The sequence below is a fragment of the Nicotiana tabacum genome, chromosome 20 (genome assembly GCF_000715075.1).
Source record: "Nicotiana tabacum cultivar K326 chromosome 20, ASM71507v2, whole genome shotgun sequence".
NCBI lineage: Eukaryota > Viridiplantae > Streptophyta > Magnoliopsida > Solanales > Solanaceae > Nicotiana > Nicotiana tabacum.
In genome coordinates, this window is record NC_134099.1 from 147,080,161 (window position 1) to 147,098,469 (window position 18,309).

General features: G+C 37.5%; 1 protein-coding gene across 6 annotated transcripts in view; it reads left to right on the forward strand.

Moving 5' to 3' along the window:
* Positions 1-13,083, forward strand: part of LOC107784386 (ADP-ribosylation factor GTPase-activating protein AGD1) — a 43,617-nt gene extending 30,534 nt beyond the window's left edge. Inside the window, exons 10-20 of one of the 6 annotated variants that reach the window (XR_012703608.1) lie at positions 5,796-6,011; positions 6,134-6,265; positions 6,344-6,577; positions 6,669-6,755; positions 6,839-7,153; positions 8,532-8,677; positions 8,756-8,846; positions 9,605-9,766; positions 9,843-10,080; positions 11,664-11,732; positions 12,243-13,083. Coding sequence is in view for 3 of the 6 variants with exons in the window: in XM_075240522.1 (XP_075096623.1) it covers positions 5,796-6,011; positions 6,134-6,265; positions 6,344-6,577; positions 6,669-6,755; positions 6,839-7,153; positions 8,532-8,677; positions 8,756-8,846; positions 9,605-9,770; positions 9,843-10,080; positions 12,243-12,357 (1,740 nt within the window). In the remaining 3 variants the exon portion in view is untranslated. Of the gene's footprint in view, positions 1-5,795; positions 6,012-6,133; positions 6,266-6,343; positions 6,578-6,668; positions 6,756-6,838; positions 7,154-8,531; positions 8,678-8,755; positions 8,847-9,604; positions 9,771-9,842; positions 10,081-11,663; positions 11,733-12,242 lie in introns of all 6 variants that reach the window. The other 5 variants (XM_016605523.2, XM_075240522.1, XR_012703606.1 and 2 more) reach the window with 5 other exon arrangements.
* The last annotated feature ends 5,226 nt before the right edge of the window (positions 13,084-18,309 follow it).

An 18,309-nucleotide genomic window follows, 5' to 3' on the forward strand; every position in this document is an offset into this window, starting at 1 on the left:
AAGACATTTATGTAAGTGGTGCAGGCCATCGCGGGTCTCGTGGGTGTGGAGCATATGGTGGTGCATTGTGGACGGGGTACTGGGAAGGCGATGTACGCCTTTGGGAGTTTTGTGGAGAGAAGTAGCATTGGGGAGGATTATTTGGAGCACAGGGATATCCATGGGGTTGATATCGAGGCTAGAAGCGTTGAGCAGGAATGCCCACTGGATCCTGTCGTTGACGCGGCTCAACAACATCTTTTCTATTTCTCTTTCTTCCATCCAAACTTACTGAGATGTTCTGAATGTCTTTTGTAGTGTCTTTCAATGCAGAATAACTCATGATTTTGCCTGACTTGATTCCTCTTCTACCATCTCCCCCATTTTTACCACATCATTGAAAGGTTTACCCAAGGCCGGGATCAAATGACTGAAGTAGGTGGGCCCCTGGGCTTGTAGGAAAAGCTCAACCATTTCTTCTTCACCAATCGGGGGGCTGACCCGAGCAGCTTGTTCCCTCCATCTGAGCCCAAACTCCCTAAAGCTTTCCCCCGGCTTCTTTTCCATCTTAGATAGGGAGAAGCGGTCTAGGATAATGTCTAGATTGTACTGAAAGTGTCGAACAAAATCCTGAGCAATGTCGTCCCATACATGCCACTTACTGACATCTTGACAAGTATACCGTTGCAAGGCTACCCCAGTCAAGCTCTCACTGAAATACGCCATCAACAAATTATCTTTCCCGCCAACACTTCTCATTTTACTGCAGTAACCTCTCAGATGGGCTACTGGATCTCCACGTCCATCATATAAATTAAGTTTTGGCGTTTTAGACCCTTTCAGCTTTCTGGATAGCTCATCTCGCCCTTTTTTTCCTGTGAACTTTTCATTTTCAACATGAGGCTCATTCCGAAGGCTCTGATTGTATGAGTCAGGAACCTTGTGGGCAACCTCTGAGGGGTAATATTGGGCATCATGGGCTTTGAGTGAATGTTCATTGTCGGATCTATGAAGGGAAGATTGTTGAGAAGTTGTGATCATGGGGATAGTAGATATGACATGAGGACAATTTTGGGGAGAGGTAATTGGAGTATGAGTGATGGAGCTACTAGGGTGGTTGGGAAAGCTGTGATAAGCGGGTGGATCTGGAGAGTATGGGGGATCATGTGGCACTATGGCCGGAGTTTGGGTAAGGGTAGTATCTAAGAAGTTAGGTGGTGGCGGGGGTGGTGCCTTCCCAGTCATCCAAGCCTGATACATGTCCGCCATGTGTTGTCTTAACATCCTTACCTCTTCAACCAACCCATTGCACTGTTCAACCAATTGCTTTTGGGTACTAGTACCATCCAACTCAATTCTATTGTCGTCTGCCATTGCCTTTCGACTTTATGTTATAGAGAAGAGTTACCAATTTAAGAACCACAAACCAACCACCCTTCTGCTATAATGAAGATAACAAAAGGAACAAAATGAAGTCATCACGTTAGTGTTAGCGCATTTAACAGCTAAAAATATCACATTATGCGTAATGCACCTAGCAACAATTAACGGTTCTAGAATGACTTCGAGGGTCACAAGGTCACTTGGCATCATCCCAATTTTGTTCATTTCAATCTCCTCTTTTCTTTTCTTTTCTAGCACTTCTTGGCTTGCTCATTTTTCTTCCCTTTTTTTCTTTCTCATTATCACTCTTTTCTTTCCTCTCATTTCTCACGCCCCACAACTTCATCCTCTTTTTTCTTTTCTTTTTTTTTCTTTTTTCTTTTTTTTTGTTTCCTTCTTTTTCCTTTTTCTTTTAATAAAATAATAATAAAAAAATGATTCGATCGAACCCTATGTAGGTTGCCTATGTATCATGACGCCACATGAATCAGATCTTTGCGTAGTTCGGGAAGATCGGGAATAAAGTAAACAAACTAACGTTCTCTTTTTTTCCCTTAATGACTATTCTGATGAGAAAAGAGAAATAAAAGAAGCAAATCTTTTTTTTTTCTAATGGTCTAGACTTAATGTTCTATAACCTATTCTAAACTCAAGCTTATCGAGCATATATTTTTTTTTTCTTTCTTTTTGAAACAAATATTCTATGGGAAATTATTAAGGAAAAAACCCAGAAGAGAAAAATATAAAGTATGTTTTCTTTCTTCTATGTACAATATCCTAAAGTTCTAGTAAAAATAAAAAGATTTTTTTTTTCATTAGTTTCCGAAAGAAGAACCTCAAAAGAAAATCTTTTTGGATTTTTTGAAATTAATACCTTAAAGAAAACTCTTTAAAGAGGTACTAAAAGATAATTATCTTTTTTTTTAAATTTTTAGTCCTAATATACTAAAGAAAATATAAAATAAAAAAAATTTATTTCTAGATATTAATTCAATAAAGGAAAACCACCTCGAATGATTCGCCAGAGCTATCACACCTCCTTTTTCTACCCCCGAAGGGTATATAAGGGAGTTTTTTCCAATTTAAGTGACAATAGAAACGGGATTATTTATTTAAGATCAGAGTCGCCACCTGGGTTAATTTATGGTGTCCCAAGTCATCGGTTTAAAATCCCGAATCAAGGAAGTTGACTCTCAATTATGGTCTGCGAACACAGAAATCCGGGTAAGGAATTCTGTTAACCCGGGAGAAAGTATTAGGCACTCACGAGTTCCGTGGTTCTAGCACGGTCACTTTGATCATACTTGGCTTATTAAAATTGTTTGATTACTGATTTTAGAACCTATGTGCATTCCCTCCTTTAATTAAGAAATTATCTTAAAACAGGTCACGCGCACGTTTACCCATTTGTTTGGCGCGTCAAAAATCATGTCACGCGAACATGTCCACAATTAATAACACTTTATTATTATTAAGAAATTTTGGTCAAAGTTGCGCGAACGCATACTCCGATTTTGTTTTTAAGAATCGTAATTATGTCACGCGAACGTGTACACAATCACGATGTTAGATTAAAAATGCGCCTTAAGGCAGCTACGAATATCCATGAGTTAAATTACTTATCTGCAGTTTAAGATTACATGTGAAGGTCCAAAATTATGGAAATCATTTGTTGGAATAACCACACATTTGTTACTTAAGAGTGATGATTGTATTCTAAGGCTCAATTAGCGTTTAACCTATATTGCCCAGTGATACATTGATTGCTTGTCAACATTATCAAATGCAACTTCCCCAAATATTAATACATGACTGTTCAAATTTAAAGCAATTGCAAGACCGTTTCCAAACATGAATTCCCGATTACCCAAACTACATCACAGCACAACCAAACAAATAAGGTCCTAAAAAGAACACTTAATCAGGGAACTAAAATGAGAACAATGATTAAAAAAAATTGATTAAAATATAATATGAGCTCATTCTAAAGTTAAGAGTTGCACTGGCCAAACAAGAAATGTGGCCTAATTCGGAGAAGTTAACAACAAATACATCTAAAGACAACGAGAAAATTGGCAAAGAAATTTTGATAAACTGATCCTACTACTACATGATCAAGACAGAAGGTGATACTACTAAAATAAACCAACTTCACATTTCAAATCACTGCTTCATTTTCAGCCAAGATTCAATAAAGAGCCAAGAATGGCAAGATAGGCAGTAAAGCTTTTTAAAAGCAGGCATGTCACACATAAGAGTTAACTCCAACATAAACAGTAAAAGGGAAAGAGATGGACCTGGAAAAAATGAATTTTAATTAATATAACTCCAGCAAATTATAGTAGCTGAACAGAATGAGTCACTACATCCAGAAATCAACGCGGACAGAATCTCGAACGCGAACTCGACTCAAACTCGGCTCAGACGGAATCCATGGGTTTTTGGAAAATCAACATCGAGATGAAAAAATGAAGAACATATATCTTTTTTTTTTTGTTTTGTTTTAGTTTTCCGATTTTCCAAAGATTCTAAGAACCATGGACCTCTTTTGATTTCTGTCCCGCATTTGTTTTGGTACGTGACTGCGTGTGTGCATGTTCCGGCGAGTTGAGTTGAGGGCGATGAAGAAGAGAAAATCCACTGGTTACGAGATGAAGAAACAGGAATGGATGGGAGCTTTGTTCTTCGCCGGTTTTGACTCCATGAAGAAGAAGAAGAAGCTTAGGGTCGATGGTTGGAGATCTGCAACTATGGCATGCTTTGTTCTCTTGGGTCTGAAGATGAAGAAGATCCTTAGGGTTGATGTTGTCTTTGTGAAGAAGAAGATCAGGTTAGGGAGGAAGGCGTGTATTGTGTATTGCGGCGCTGCCTAGGTCTTGAAAAATGGCTGATGGGAAGTTCTTCTCTTCAAGAAGAACGACATAGGGGGGGTTCTTTTGGGGTGTCAGCGGCGGATCCAATCTAGGGATTAGGCTTTGTTTTTTTCTGTCCTTTTCAGCTGATTGTAGAGTGTAGGGATATAGGTTTTTGTAGGGTTTTTTAGGTTAAGGGGTATGGGCCTAGGAATTATGGGCTAGATCCGAAAATTAGGCCTAAAAATGGGTCGTTTAAGCTGTCACACCTCCTTTTTCACTACCCCGGAAGGGTATAAGGGAGTTTTTTCCAATTTAAGTGACAATCGAAACGGGATTAATTATTTAAAATCAGAGTCGCCACTTGGGATAATTTATGGTGTCCCAAGTCACCGGTTTAAAATCCCGAGTCGAGGAAATTTGACTCTATTTACGGTCCGCGAACACAGAAATCCGGGTAAGAAATTATGTTAAGCCGGGAGAAGGTGTTAGGCATTCCCGAGTTTCGTGGTTCTAGCACGGTCGCTTTGATCATACTTGGCTTAATCAAATTGTCTAATTACTTATTTAAGAACCTATGTGCTTTACCTCTTTTAATTAAGAAATTATCTTAAAACAGGTCACGCGCACGTGTACCCATTTGTTTGGTGCGTCAAAATCATGTCACGCGTACGTGTCCACAATTCCTAATGCTTTATTATTTAGGAAAAAGCTTGCCCCAAGTTGCGTGAATGCATACCTTGATTTATTTTTAGAAATCATAACCATGTCACGTGGACGAATACACAATCACGATAGTAGATTTAAGAGTACGCCTAAAGCTAGCGATTGAAAATATTTGATGTCCATTAATTTGCAAAGGATAGGCTAACTACATGTATTTTAAAAAAAAAGATTGGGCCAACTTAAAGAATGAGACCCAAAATTACTTCAGGCCCGAATTTTGTCCTCATTTTGTTATGGCTAAGATCTATGTTTCGACATACTGGTGTGTTTAGCCTCACTCTAGTTTGCAATCTGCATTTTCAGTGGTTTTGGGCGGACCATTTTTGTTGTGCCAATGCTCATTAATCCAGGGTTTTTCGAGCTTTGCAGTCTAATATTAGTGCCTGTGCACTAGTCATTGATTTTTGGGTTGTGTTTGGACCATTGAGTATTAGCCAATTCAATAGATTTAGGATGTTGAAGGGGGTAAACCGAAAAATGGTAAGTTGGGGTACTTTTTCAGTTATCAGAGTCATGGGGATGGCTACCTACTCCATTGTCAACCCCAACATTGCTAGATAGGCACTGGAGCAGTTTTGACTTCTTAATTATCAAGAGCTAACACGATTGTTAAAATTTTCAGCTTCTCTTTCTGTTTCTATGGTAAAGTTCTTTCTTGACTGACCTAAACTGAATGTTCTGCTGGTGAATCCTTCTTTTTCCTTATTCTTTTTGTGCGTTTGTTATTCACAGTGGATTTGGTAGTATACAACATTGAGGAAGTTTACCTCAATGACAAACTGACGTCATGTTTATGGCACCTTTCAGTTACTTCTCTCCTTTCTTAATGGGTTACAAGGTCTGTGGTTATTCTAGGTCTTGGCCTATGCACAAAGGTCTAGAGAAAGCTCCACACATGAGCAGGCAGTTCTCAATGGAAAAATGCAAGAGTATAGGAGAGAAGTCGATCAAGAAAGCAGGCGGTCATTCAATGGTCCTCACAGTTCTTCAAATGCTGATGTCATACAACATTCTTCCAGAAGTTCTCAAAAATTGATAGAGGCAGTAATGCAGTCTACTTCAGAAGGAAAGGTACACGCTTTGAGGCTGCAATCATAGGCAAATAATTTTCTCTGATGTTTTTGAGATTCTAATTATTTCTTCCAAAAGCTCTTCCAATTACCATTTCTATAGCTAAGATTTCAATAGTTTAGGTACAAACTATAAAACAAGGGTATCTCTCAAAGCGTTCCTCTAATTTAAGAGGTGACTGGAAGAGAAGATTCTTTGTTCTAGATAGCCGAGGAATTCTGTACTATTATCGAACACAAAAGAGCAGGTCCTCTGTAAGTTATCAGATAAACTGGTCTTTTAGAACGTTCTTCTGGCTACTATTTATGCTCACTCAAAAGCGGATGGTGCAGTTTCAGGGATCTGCCAATCCACTCTCTCCACATAGAAGTTTTTCCACAGAACCAGGAGCAGCGCACCGGAGTAGTTGGCTTTCTTCTCATTATCATGGAGGTGTACATGATGAAAAACCTGTTGCACGTCGTACAGTGAACCTACTGACATCAACAATAAAAGCGGATGCAGAGCAATCGGATCTGAGATTTTGCTTCAGAATAATTTCACCTACAAAGAGTTATACTTTGCAGGTGAACTAAGCAAGAGCTGCATTGAGAGAACTTGTTTTCAACACATTATGTCATTAACAGTTTTTAGTAAAGTTGTCTTTTGGACATCCAGGCAGAGAGCGCAGCAGAACAAATGGACTGGATAGAAAAAATAACAGGAGTTATTACCTCTTTGTTGAGTTCCCAGACACCTGAAAGGGTAAAATATTAAGTGTTAACGTTAATGTTGTTACTCCAGTTCCAGTTTTTGTCACTTCCTAATGATACTGGTTCATGTTGTAGCATTTCTCCGTGAGTCCCACTATGAAAAGTAGGTCTATAGGAAGTCCCACCAGTCATGGTCAAAGGAAGATGGAGGAGTGCACATCCGGGAGGGATTTCATTGCTAGGAGTTCCATACGCCAATCCAAAAGTGCATCACACCTCCCCAGCATGAAAACAGTGAAACCAGTTGAAGTACTGAAAAGGATACCTGGGAACGATAAATGTGCTGATTGTGGTTCTCCAGAACCAGAGTGGGCTTCTTTAAATCTTGGTATTCTTATATGCATTGAATGTTCTGGCATTCACCGTAACCTTGGTGTACATATATCAAAGGCAAGTCAAATTTGCTGCCTTTTCCACCCAAGCTTCTTTACTTTTGTAATAATCAGGCTTTTTGTTTTTATCCACTTTGTCTTTAGTTAGGGGCAAGACACCTTCCTAAATCTCTCCCCAGTAAAAGGACCTGTCATCATGTTACACCACACATGCTCTGATAGTCATTATATCAGATTATGTGTCTATGTGGTGTTTCTCTATATTATATGTGGGGAATATAGCCAAGCTGGAAAATCCAATGTTTATTCTAGATTTATCAAGACAACTCAATTCATGAGAAGAGAATGGATTCTTTTGTGGAATATGTAGTGTAATTCATAAACCTGGTGATTAACTAGAACCACTTGCATGTCTGTCTAAAACATGACACAACATCAATCTATCCGCTACGCCTCAATGCAAGACAAGTTGGGGTTATATGAATCCTCTATATCTATTTTGCACCATTCTGAGCCCATCTCATTCTAATAGTGGTAAATAATTTATTTAAGTAGTTATATAAGGTTCTCTGAAACTAGAGGTTATCTGATGTAGTGCTAAAACATACATGAATACAGTTTCGAAAAACGAGCTTCTTGAATAATTATGTGATTGGTAGTCATAGTTTCGATGATTCTCTCTGTACTGGTTCAGCTGCTAAGTTAAAGGAGATTAGATAAAAAATAAGGATAAGTGAAACAGAATTTCTGCAGATATGAGAGATCAAGGTAAAAGGATATAGCTCATCTACAATTGCTCAACTTCTTGATGCCACATAGGAACTCTTATTGTTCCTGAAATTTTTGAAGTACCTAGATAGGTTAAAGGATAGGTGAGAGTGGGTCATGATGGTTAAGATACTTCAGTTTATATTCAATCTCATTATGTTTAAACTTATGGAAGGGGTTGTCCACTTGATCATTCCCAGGTAGGTCATTGTTCTACTATTTCCTAGTTTAAAATACGTGATCTTTTCTATATATTGTTTCTCTCTATACTCCAAAATCTTATACTTCTCCAAGGAATCATGTTTAGACCAGTTTGTTTTTAGCATAAACACAAGTTCAGATTTACATGGCCTGTAATGTGATATAAATGATGGTCATTGAAAAAATTGAGACAAGTGAAAGTAGAAGAAAAGAAAGCTTAGTTATATATTCTGTTAATTTTGGAGTATCCAAAGGATAATACCCTAAAATGAGTTGGATGAAAAAAATGTTTTCTCAGTTAAATTCAAGTCCTTTGTCCATTTCCCTTTTATAGTTTGGATGGAAAATAGTTGAACTCCTTTATTATGCACTGGACTTGCTTAGAGCATTGCATTTTATAGAGCTTTTCAGATGATTATGCAAAATTTGAAGTATTCCTAACAGCTTAACTGCAACTTTGAAATTAGGTAAGATCCTTGACACTTGATGTTAAAGTGTGGGAGCCTTCAGTCATAACCCTATTCCAGGCACTTGGTAATGTGTTCGTGAATTCTGTTTGGGAGGGTTTGTTGCATCCAAGAAGAACTTTTCAGGCAGATGAAATACCAATGCGGTAACTTTGAAAATTCAGCATGATTTAAATTATTGTTATTGTTCTTCTTTATTGAAAAGTGTCAACTGGTTGCTCTAGGTTTTTGGAGTCCCAGAAACACAAACAGTTCTTTTGCAAACCCAGTGACCATGATCATATTTCGGTGAAGGAGAAATTCATCCATGCAAAGGTACCACTACATTGTCAACATGTTCTCCTAGCCGTTTCTCTGTCCTCGAGTGATAGCTTCACATAATATTTGTTTTCCTCTAAAGTCTATATTTTTACCTTATCCCTCTAGTTCAATCATTTGGTTAGCCCTTAATGTCACCATTGGTGGATATTGCACACTATGCCCGTCTTGTTGACTCACTAATTATGTAGGCTTATTATCATAGATAATATCTCCCACTTATACGTCAGACCATAACTCATGAGCCTTCTGCTGTACGGCTGCCCCACCTGATTAGCGGACTGGCATTGCACATTATGCATGTGGAGTGACCTAGTATTAGCTAAGGTCTTATCTGGGACTTAGTAGTCTCCTACCTAAAGTTCAGAGCATAGCAGATGTAGGCCTCCTACAGTACGGCTGCTGCAATTCGCAGCATCATTGGTCCAAGGTCTGGTTTGGCTGCTCCAGGTGCGTTAACTGAAGAATTTCCCCTTGGCTCATGATGCTGTTGAGCATGTCTGGCCTACTAACTTAGTCCCTCTAGTAAAGTGCTACAACCTTTTTTGGCGATTAATGGCCTTGCATAATCTTATGGTCTCACGCAATGCAATTTGCATACTTTCTAGTGCCATGAATGAACAAATATATGGTAATGGTATGCTGGTTCTGTATGTATGTGTTTTTGGGAAAACCTCTTTTAAAACATACGCTTCTGTATGGCATATTTGGCAAGGTCGTTAATCTTCACTTGCTAAGTCTTCTTATGGTTGCAGTATGCAGAAAAACGTTTTGTTCACAAAGTGGCAGACAGTGGGCACTTGCTTTCTGTGGCACAACAGTTGTGGGAAGGTGTCCGTAAAAATGACAAGAAAACTGTATACCGACTAATTGTTGTCTATCAAGCAGATGTTAATTCAGTCTACACGCAAGCATCAGTTGGTACATCTTTCTCTTGTGATATATTGATATTGCATTGACATACAAACCCTGATTATAACTTCAATTTCCTAGGCAGTGATTGTTCAAGCTCTTTGAACCCACAAAGTGGAAGTGAAGACCATTCCTCTGATGAATTTCTTGATGGCTGTTCCCTGCTTCACCTAGCCTGCCAAACTGCTGATATTGGCATGGTAGAGCTGCTTCTGCAGCATGGTGCTAACATAAATGCCTGCGATTCACGTGGTCAGATCCCATTACATCATAGTTTCTTAAGAGGAAGAACTGAAATTGCCAAAATATTACTTTCAAGGTATTTCTTTGGTTCTAAGACCAGTGCTAATCCTTTCTTTCTCTTAATTATATTCAGTTTGATAATAAAACTCTTGCTGTGAGGCTGATGTCCCGACATCTGCATTTGCATAGAAGTTACTAAGAGGTTCACATTATAGGTTACTGCATCCTATACATCCATATAGGTAAAAACATTGGGGAGGTCCACAGCTATATGTTTGTACTCAGAGAATGTGATTCCAAGCACTAGGATGGTGTGTTTTTACTGGTTAAATCCAGCTATCTTATTGGTCGTCGTAATTATTACCCCAAGTTTGGTTCAGGAACTATGGAACCCTCTAAAAGTTTATTTAGTGGGAACTAGTTACAAAGTCACAATTTTAACTTGCAGCTGATGCAATCATGTAAAGTTTTCTCATGCTGAACATGCGCCTCTTTTACCATTCGGGTACATTGTGCTCAGTTTGGGGATAAATATGGATAAAGTAGTAGGCTAAACCTCTTAGAGGTTGGTTTGACCTTCACATACCAAATACCAGAATCTTTGTGCACTTCCACAGCTTGGGAAATATCAAACTCACCTCCTCCTGGCTTGAGTCTCTACATGTGAGATCACCTTTTAGATACTAAAATAGGTCTAAATAACAACCCCTTCCCCCCAACAACCCCAAAAAATGATGAAAATAAAATAATATATAAAATCTTTTATGACACACATTTAGGCAATCAGATCTTGAGTAACACGTGCACGATGTCTCCTATCACTAAGTGAAAGACATCCTCCCCTTTTCCAAGTACGGATATGTTCATGGATTAGACTCCCGACATACAGTTGTGAGAGAAACACATACACAGAAGCCACATTAGCAAATTGCTGCTAAATCATAATTAAAAAACTATAGAAATTGAAGCCAAGTTGTAATTGTCATTTAAGGAATACAAGCATGTTAAAAGGAGTCCGATAAAGGAGTTAGATTGGGGTAGCTTCTGCACTTTGTATTGCTTGTAGAACGGGGAACTAGTTAGAAGATATCAAATCGCTGTATTAATGCATGATCGTTAAACTCCAGCTGGATTTCAGGGGAAAGCAATTGAGTTCATGCTTTTCAGAGTCAGAGGGAGGTTATGACTTTCTATCAAGCAGTTTGATGCTAACATTCATAAATCACAAAGGAATTAGTTATTGAATGTTTCCCTTCGGTCAATCACTGAACCACAATGATTCCAGCCCCACGTGGGTACAAATGCTGAAGTCTCTAACCATCTCATCTTAAGTTGTTGGAGAGACACTCCCCCTCGTCCTCTTTTAACACCTTCAATCATTTTGGCATCATCCTGCATGCTGCTGCATTTGGAGGTCCACGTAGAATATGACCAGACAATTTTAGGCTAGCTTTTTTCATTTTTTCATCTATAGCTACTTGTACCTTCTGTTAATTGACCATTTCTAATCTTGTATAAACTCGTATGGCCACACATCCACATTAACATCTGCACAACATTGATGGTCACATAACTGTTTTGTAGAACTTGCCTTTTATAGCGTAAAACAGAAGAATTATTTATTGATGTTGATGTTTTGTAATATCTCGTTTTACAAAGGACAACTTCTGAGGTTCGGGTTCAGTATACAAGTAGAGGAGCTTAAACCAATTCTCCAGGATTTATAGGGTGCGTATATAATGGTTTTTACCATGCACTAATTTCATTCTGAGCTAGAACATAACAAATTCTGCTCTCAAATTTCAAAACTGCTTCCATCTGATTAAGGTTTAGAAAATGGAAGAATGGTAGTTGATTACTGTTTTACTTCATCGGGTAGTAGAGCCAGCTTAATGTCTAGTTCTATTCCTTGACTTTGCTGGAGGATTATGTTCTTTGTATAGATAAATGACATAAACGTTCTACTGCTTAGTTAGTACCCCATTACACTTTCAAATCCTCTATTGGTGATAGTGGCCTCAGATTTGAAGGAGAACTGATGATTTTGAAATGATAATGGAGTTAATTCTGATATATAAATCATTAAAGTAATGTTGACAATTAGCTAATACCGCTGAAATTGATAACTGACAGTTTTAGTCTTTTCTGTAATGCTGCTGAAATCGATAACTTACAGTTGCAATCAGTTATATAAATTTCTGCAATGTTCTTTGACCAATATAATATTCTTTCGAACAGAGGGGCTGACCCACAAGCTGTTGATAAGGAAGGTAAGACTCCTTTCCACCTTGTCGAAGAATCAGCCCTGGATGATGTAGAGATTCTCGCCCTCCTGAAAGTCGCAATAGGATAGCACCAGCACAAAGATCACACTGAGGTAGACCACTTAGAATTGCATTATCTTCAAAAATGACGTTGGAGTTATTTGGAAGTGCTAGAGCCTTCTCAATCCTTAGCTTCATTCTGCCAAAGGAATATTGAAATAAGCAGGCTTTCTGACATTAATGATTCAGAGAACTGGTGCTTTTCCTCCGCGGAGTTGAGGTTAGAAATTACACATCAAGTACCACATTGCTAAAGCTATGAGAGACAGTTAGCTTGTGCTTCAGGCATGTTGTTCCTACAAAATGCAACAATTTCAGCTTTAGTAAAAGAGTTTGAGGCCATGCATTAAGCTGCTTCATCTGTATTCCTCATTATTAGTTTTTTCTCCTTTGGTTTCTTTTGTTATCCTAGTTCTGCAGCTCTCGAAGAAGTAGGCACTGTGGAGCAGTTATACATGCATTATGAATTGATTTTGATGGTTTGAACAGTTATGAAGTGGGTGAAATTTTTGTATAGCAGCTTGCTGATTGAGCTGAAGAAATCGAGGAGACATGCGATACCTAGCTTGCTTGTATTGCCAGAAGTATTCAAAATAGCTTACTGGTTAATTTTCCAAGATCAAGAGGTTGGTAAATGATAGTCATAATTCATTTGTACCTAAAGCAATTGATGGGAAATTGAGTATAGTATGTGCCTTGCCATAAGAGCTGTAGTTTTAATATTTAATCATTATTCTTTTAATTTTTTTGGAAAATTATCAGAGTTCTAGCTATTTGTAATGCAGATATAAATTAAAAGACTTTGAGATGAGCATCAAAGGCCACAAAGGTGCAAAAGTTCACTTAATTCAACATATCTAGTTCCTTAATATTAAGGAGGAAAAAAGAACAAGTTTTTTGGTAATAACCTGTGAAATTACCATTAACAACAAAACTTTGTACACTTAAAAGAGCATCCAGTGTTATAACCCCTTTCTAGGAAGGTTGTTCTTAACAACTAGACCTCGAAAACTATGAATACAAGGCAAAGTCCACTATTGGAGTCCCAAACTAGTTACATAATCTATTAATGAAACAGTTGTTCCTAAGAGTAGTCTTGTATCTATGCAGTTCGCCTATTCTTTCCCTAAGCTCATTCTGAATCTGCTTTATAGTATACTCAGTGGCATTCCTAAGCAATTTCCAGTTCTTGGCTTGCCATGTGTGATAGATCATAGCCCCCCATATAGCAGTCATCACTTCCTTCTTATACTGCCGCCAATGTCTTCTTTTGAACCATTGTAAACTCTGCATGATCCCTTTCTTCTGGATGGAAATCCCAGCCCAACTAACCAGTGCATTGTTCACTTGAGTTATCCAATTACATTCTGCAAATAGATGATACTGTGTTTCAGGAACACCTTCCTCACAAAGACAACAGTTTCCATCATAACTAAGTTCCAGATTAAGTCAGCTTCCTTCACTCTATTTTGTTCCCCAAGCATAGCTACATATCTTTTGGTCACAGAGTAATCACCCTTTGGCCTTTCAACGAGTTTAATTTTCTCCAATACCAATTGCTATCTGCTGGTGATGTATGTTCCCAAAAAAGAATAAGTTTGCTATTCGGTTATGTGTATTCTACATTTACTCAAAAGTTACAACATATATGTTGATTGGAAAGTGCAAGCTACCAAGTTGTGCTTCTTATTAAGTGCAGGTAGGACTTAGGCACACTAATTCTTGCTTCCTAGTAATATACGAAAGAATACCCCCCTGGTTCGTATTATACGTCTTTTAAGGTTTTTGCAAACTCCTTGAGAAAGATATTTAACCGTCTTAACCATAAGAAATATTTGTTTAAACTATTATTTACCTCAGGTTAAGAACCTTAACTGTCTTCACTCTTAAGCCCCACTTCTAGGAATATTTGATGCTCCAAATGAAATGGAAGAAATTCAAAAATAGTCAGGTTTACGAGTGGTCATTCAAAAATAGTCTTAGTTTGAGGTTGTTTTTGTCTCAATCTTATTTTCTGTTTAGTGGCTTTTGTTTCCTATTTCCAACTTAAGACAAAGGGGCTTCATATTTTGATATGGGCAGTGTTCAATGGGCTTCATTGTTTGACATTTGTATGGGATTTGTATTCAAATTCTTAGAGCTCAGACCTAATGACTTAATTTGCGGGGAAAGGCACGGTTAGCCACTAATAACATATGTATTTACTTTTAAGCCACTGTTTAAAATATTTTTAGTCTTTAGCCATTGCTTTAATAAACTTTAACTGCCCGGACGAAAATACCCTTCTGCTCATGTCATTAACTTCAGGACTACATGTCCTTAACTTTTGAACTTAACTTCAGGACTTCAGGACTACATGTCCTTAACTTTTGAACTTGTAACTGTAAGTTCAGGACCAAGTGTCCTTAACTTTTGAGCTTGTTAGTCTAAGTTCAGGACCTATTGTCCTTAATATTTGGGCTTCTTAGCCTAAGTTCAGGACCTATTGTCCTTAACTTTTGAGCTTGCAACTGTAAGTTCAGGACCTATTGTCCTTAACTTTTGAGTTTGTTAGTCTAAGTTCAGGACCAAATGTCCATAACTTTTGAACTTATAATTCTAAGTTCATTAAACAAGTAGCCATATATATATATATATACACACACATACATATAAACAATAACATCACAATCGCTTTCCCAACATTATTTGTAAGAACCGTGAGATCTAAAACTCAAAGAAACATATTTATCAAACATTACTCCGTTCAATTTTTCGGAACTAAGCTTATTGTTCCCCCAAATGTTAAGACAAAAAAATAAGTAACAAAAATAATCAGTAACGACGTACAATGACATTATATTCAACAATAACAGTTGTATTGCTTGAGAAATAAGTCTTAGCAGTAGCAACACCTTGAACAAGCCTAAAAATTCCAGATCCACCAATAATTTGCAATTATCTGTATTCTTGCGATTCAGAAACTTGACCAACCACACTCAGACTACTACTATTATAAGGTTCGTCAATGAACACAAAATTGAAGTCGAAAAATAGAGCAATTTCAGTCATTGATGTAGCCCCATGAATTCCCTGGGCACAGTTCTTCTCCCTAACATGAAATAGATAGAAGAAAGAGTAATACAGCCTTTTCATATTAATTTTAATAGACTAGTGGCTATTATTGCTAAGCATTGAAAATACTGGATAAAAAGTAAATACCACTTTAAAAAATGACTAACCCACACAATTTTTACTATATTGATCCAGCATAATATGCTGGAAGTTCATACACAGGTGCGTCGAACTCCAGTATATTATGCTGGACCGGTCTATGTTGCAATAAATTAGTGGCTATTTTTCAATAACTTAGGCAAACATTGACTATTTTTGAATGACCAGTCTAAAAACTGGCTAGCCCGTACTATTTTAACAAATGAAATAGGCCGAATTAGAAGGAGTATAGCTGAAAATGGGAAATTGAAATCAGAACTCCTGAAATTCTAACACGAAGAATAGCAGTTAGACATTTTAGTTAAATGTAAATTTTACTATTAGTTACCTGTTATTTTTCCTTTGGGGAACATCCAATAAAAAGAAATTTTTAAATTTCAAAAGTTTTGCAATTTTTGTACTAAGACTTAAAGGGTTAATCACTAAAGAATGAACCTGGTATTCTTCTGCATATAAGCTGGATCAAAGTTGACTGCGGGGAACAATATGGGCTTTCCTCGATAAATTGAAAAGAATTAACCTAAATAGCCATCACCTAATTTGGGGTATTATCACTTTTAGCCCGCGCCAGAAACTATTTATATTTGGTAGCCGAAAAGTGTATAAATTTTTTATAATTTTTGTATATAATATACAAAATGTATATATATACAAAAAGTATATATTTTTTCAGCTATTATTTTTCCGGTGGCTATACAGTGGCATTTTTCCACCTAATTTCTTAAATTAAAAATACCAGATAGATGTATATTATATGTATAATTCATGTATAATATATATAGTTGTATATAATCAATTCATAATTTATATATACCGGCTAAAAATAAACAATGAATTTGACCGGCTATTTATGTAACAATCCCATAAAATTAACTAGGCTGGGAAAGCTTGCAGCAGACATGGACATTTGCTCTTAAATTTCATATTTCATAAGAACTTAAACTGATAGCATGAATTTGTACACTATTAGATCATTTAAAAGATATTTACAAACAACAGTTTGTAATAGGTGTCAATTAATAACCAGGCAACTAGGGTAGATTATCTAATTTAACATATTAAATTGCAACCATAAATCAAAGGAACGCAAAAGAGTATTTTTTTTGCTTGTGGTCGAATAACTGAATCAGCCATCAATTATGGGCCAAAATACAAAATAGGTCGATCAGCTGAAATTAATTGCATTCACTAGTCAAAAAATATATAAAATATATCTGTTTGTATATAAAACACATATATGCAGGAAAAAAAATGTGTCGGCTATTATTTTTGGGAGAGCAAAAAGTACAGATTTTGCTCTTCTTATGACCTATCAGTTCTTTTTATAATTGACATTTCGGGAAGGAAGTCTTCATATTGTCTGCGGTCCACCATATTCTGTTTTTAACTCTCTTCACAGTTTCATCTAGAAGACACAATACTCATTTTTTCTACTTCAAATAATTTATAATTATAGATAATTTCATAGACTTGCCTCCAAGTTTAAAAGAGTTATCGTCCATGAAAATAACCGTCATTTTTTCTTCAATAGGATAGGCTGCTTGCATCACACCCTCTAGGGTGGAGTCCCTTTCTGATCTTGCGTGTATTTGACTCAAAAGATGTTAAAACCTTTTTGAACAAATCAATCAAAGATGAAGGGGTAAATCGTAGCTGAAGATAGTAATTTCTAGAATAATAACAAGTAAAGAGAAGAGAGTTGCAAAGTTTCTTTTTGTTCAAGATTGATAAGTTTCCCAGTCTTTTTTCCCATACAAGGTCCTTTTTCCCCCTTATATACTAGAGAGAAGCCCTTCTGAATTGTAAGAAATAAAATACAAGGAATATTCGGCTGAATATTCTTAATGTCCCCTAACGAGTTTACACTTCTACAAGGGTCGTACAGTTTCTTCTTTCGCCTTAAGGTCGTCTCCCTCAGGACACCGGTTCGAAGTTACCCGGTCGTTTGTCGTACTCGTTGTGGGTCGTGGTCGGTCAAATTTGGACCCATACAGTTAGTCCCTCCGCTTGTCGGGGTCGCGACCGGATACGTCTTCGATGAGCGGACTCCATGCATTCTTTTGGAGAAATTTGACCTATGGGAGCGCTATGACGTGGCTAATGGGAGATGGTCATCATGCTCGGTAAAACATCGCGTGGTACACTTCTCCAGGAAGTGATGTCAACTTTACGTGCGTTATCATTATGCAGGTTTTCGAGGTAGGGACTGATGGCTTGGTGCTTTGATTCTTGCGCTGCTTTGAAGCCTATCGCCTCGATTCTGGCACCTCTCAATCCTATAAATAAGTGAAGGATTTGATTTTTTGAAAACCTTTAGCCATTCCTCCCTTGAAGACCCCTTTCATTCTTTCTCGCTCTCTTATCCTTCTGTTCTTCTTTTGTTCACCACCTGAAACTTCTTCTTCTTTCCTCCTTTTGTGTTGATACTCTTTCAAACGATATTAAACCGAGGTCTCGTCGTTCTCGCGAAGAGGTTCCTAAAGCTGCCCCATCATCAATGGTGCCTCCTTCCGACAGCGGAGATATGGTGGCAGAGGAGAGTGACAACCCTCCTATGGTGGAGGAGCTACTACCGAGGCACCCCTTATCCCGGAGTGACTTCCTCAAAGATCCACCTCCTATCCCGAACCCCGTATTTTCTAAGACGGAGCAGGTCCATATTGATGCCCTTCATATGAAGTATGACATTCCTGCTCATATAGAAATGGTTCCAGCGGGGAGAGATCACGTAGACGTCCACAAACAGGTTCTATGAGTACCTTTTTATG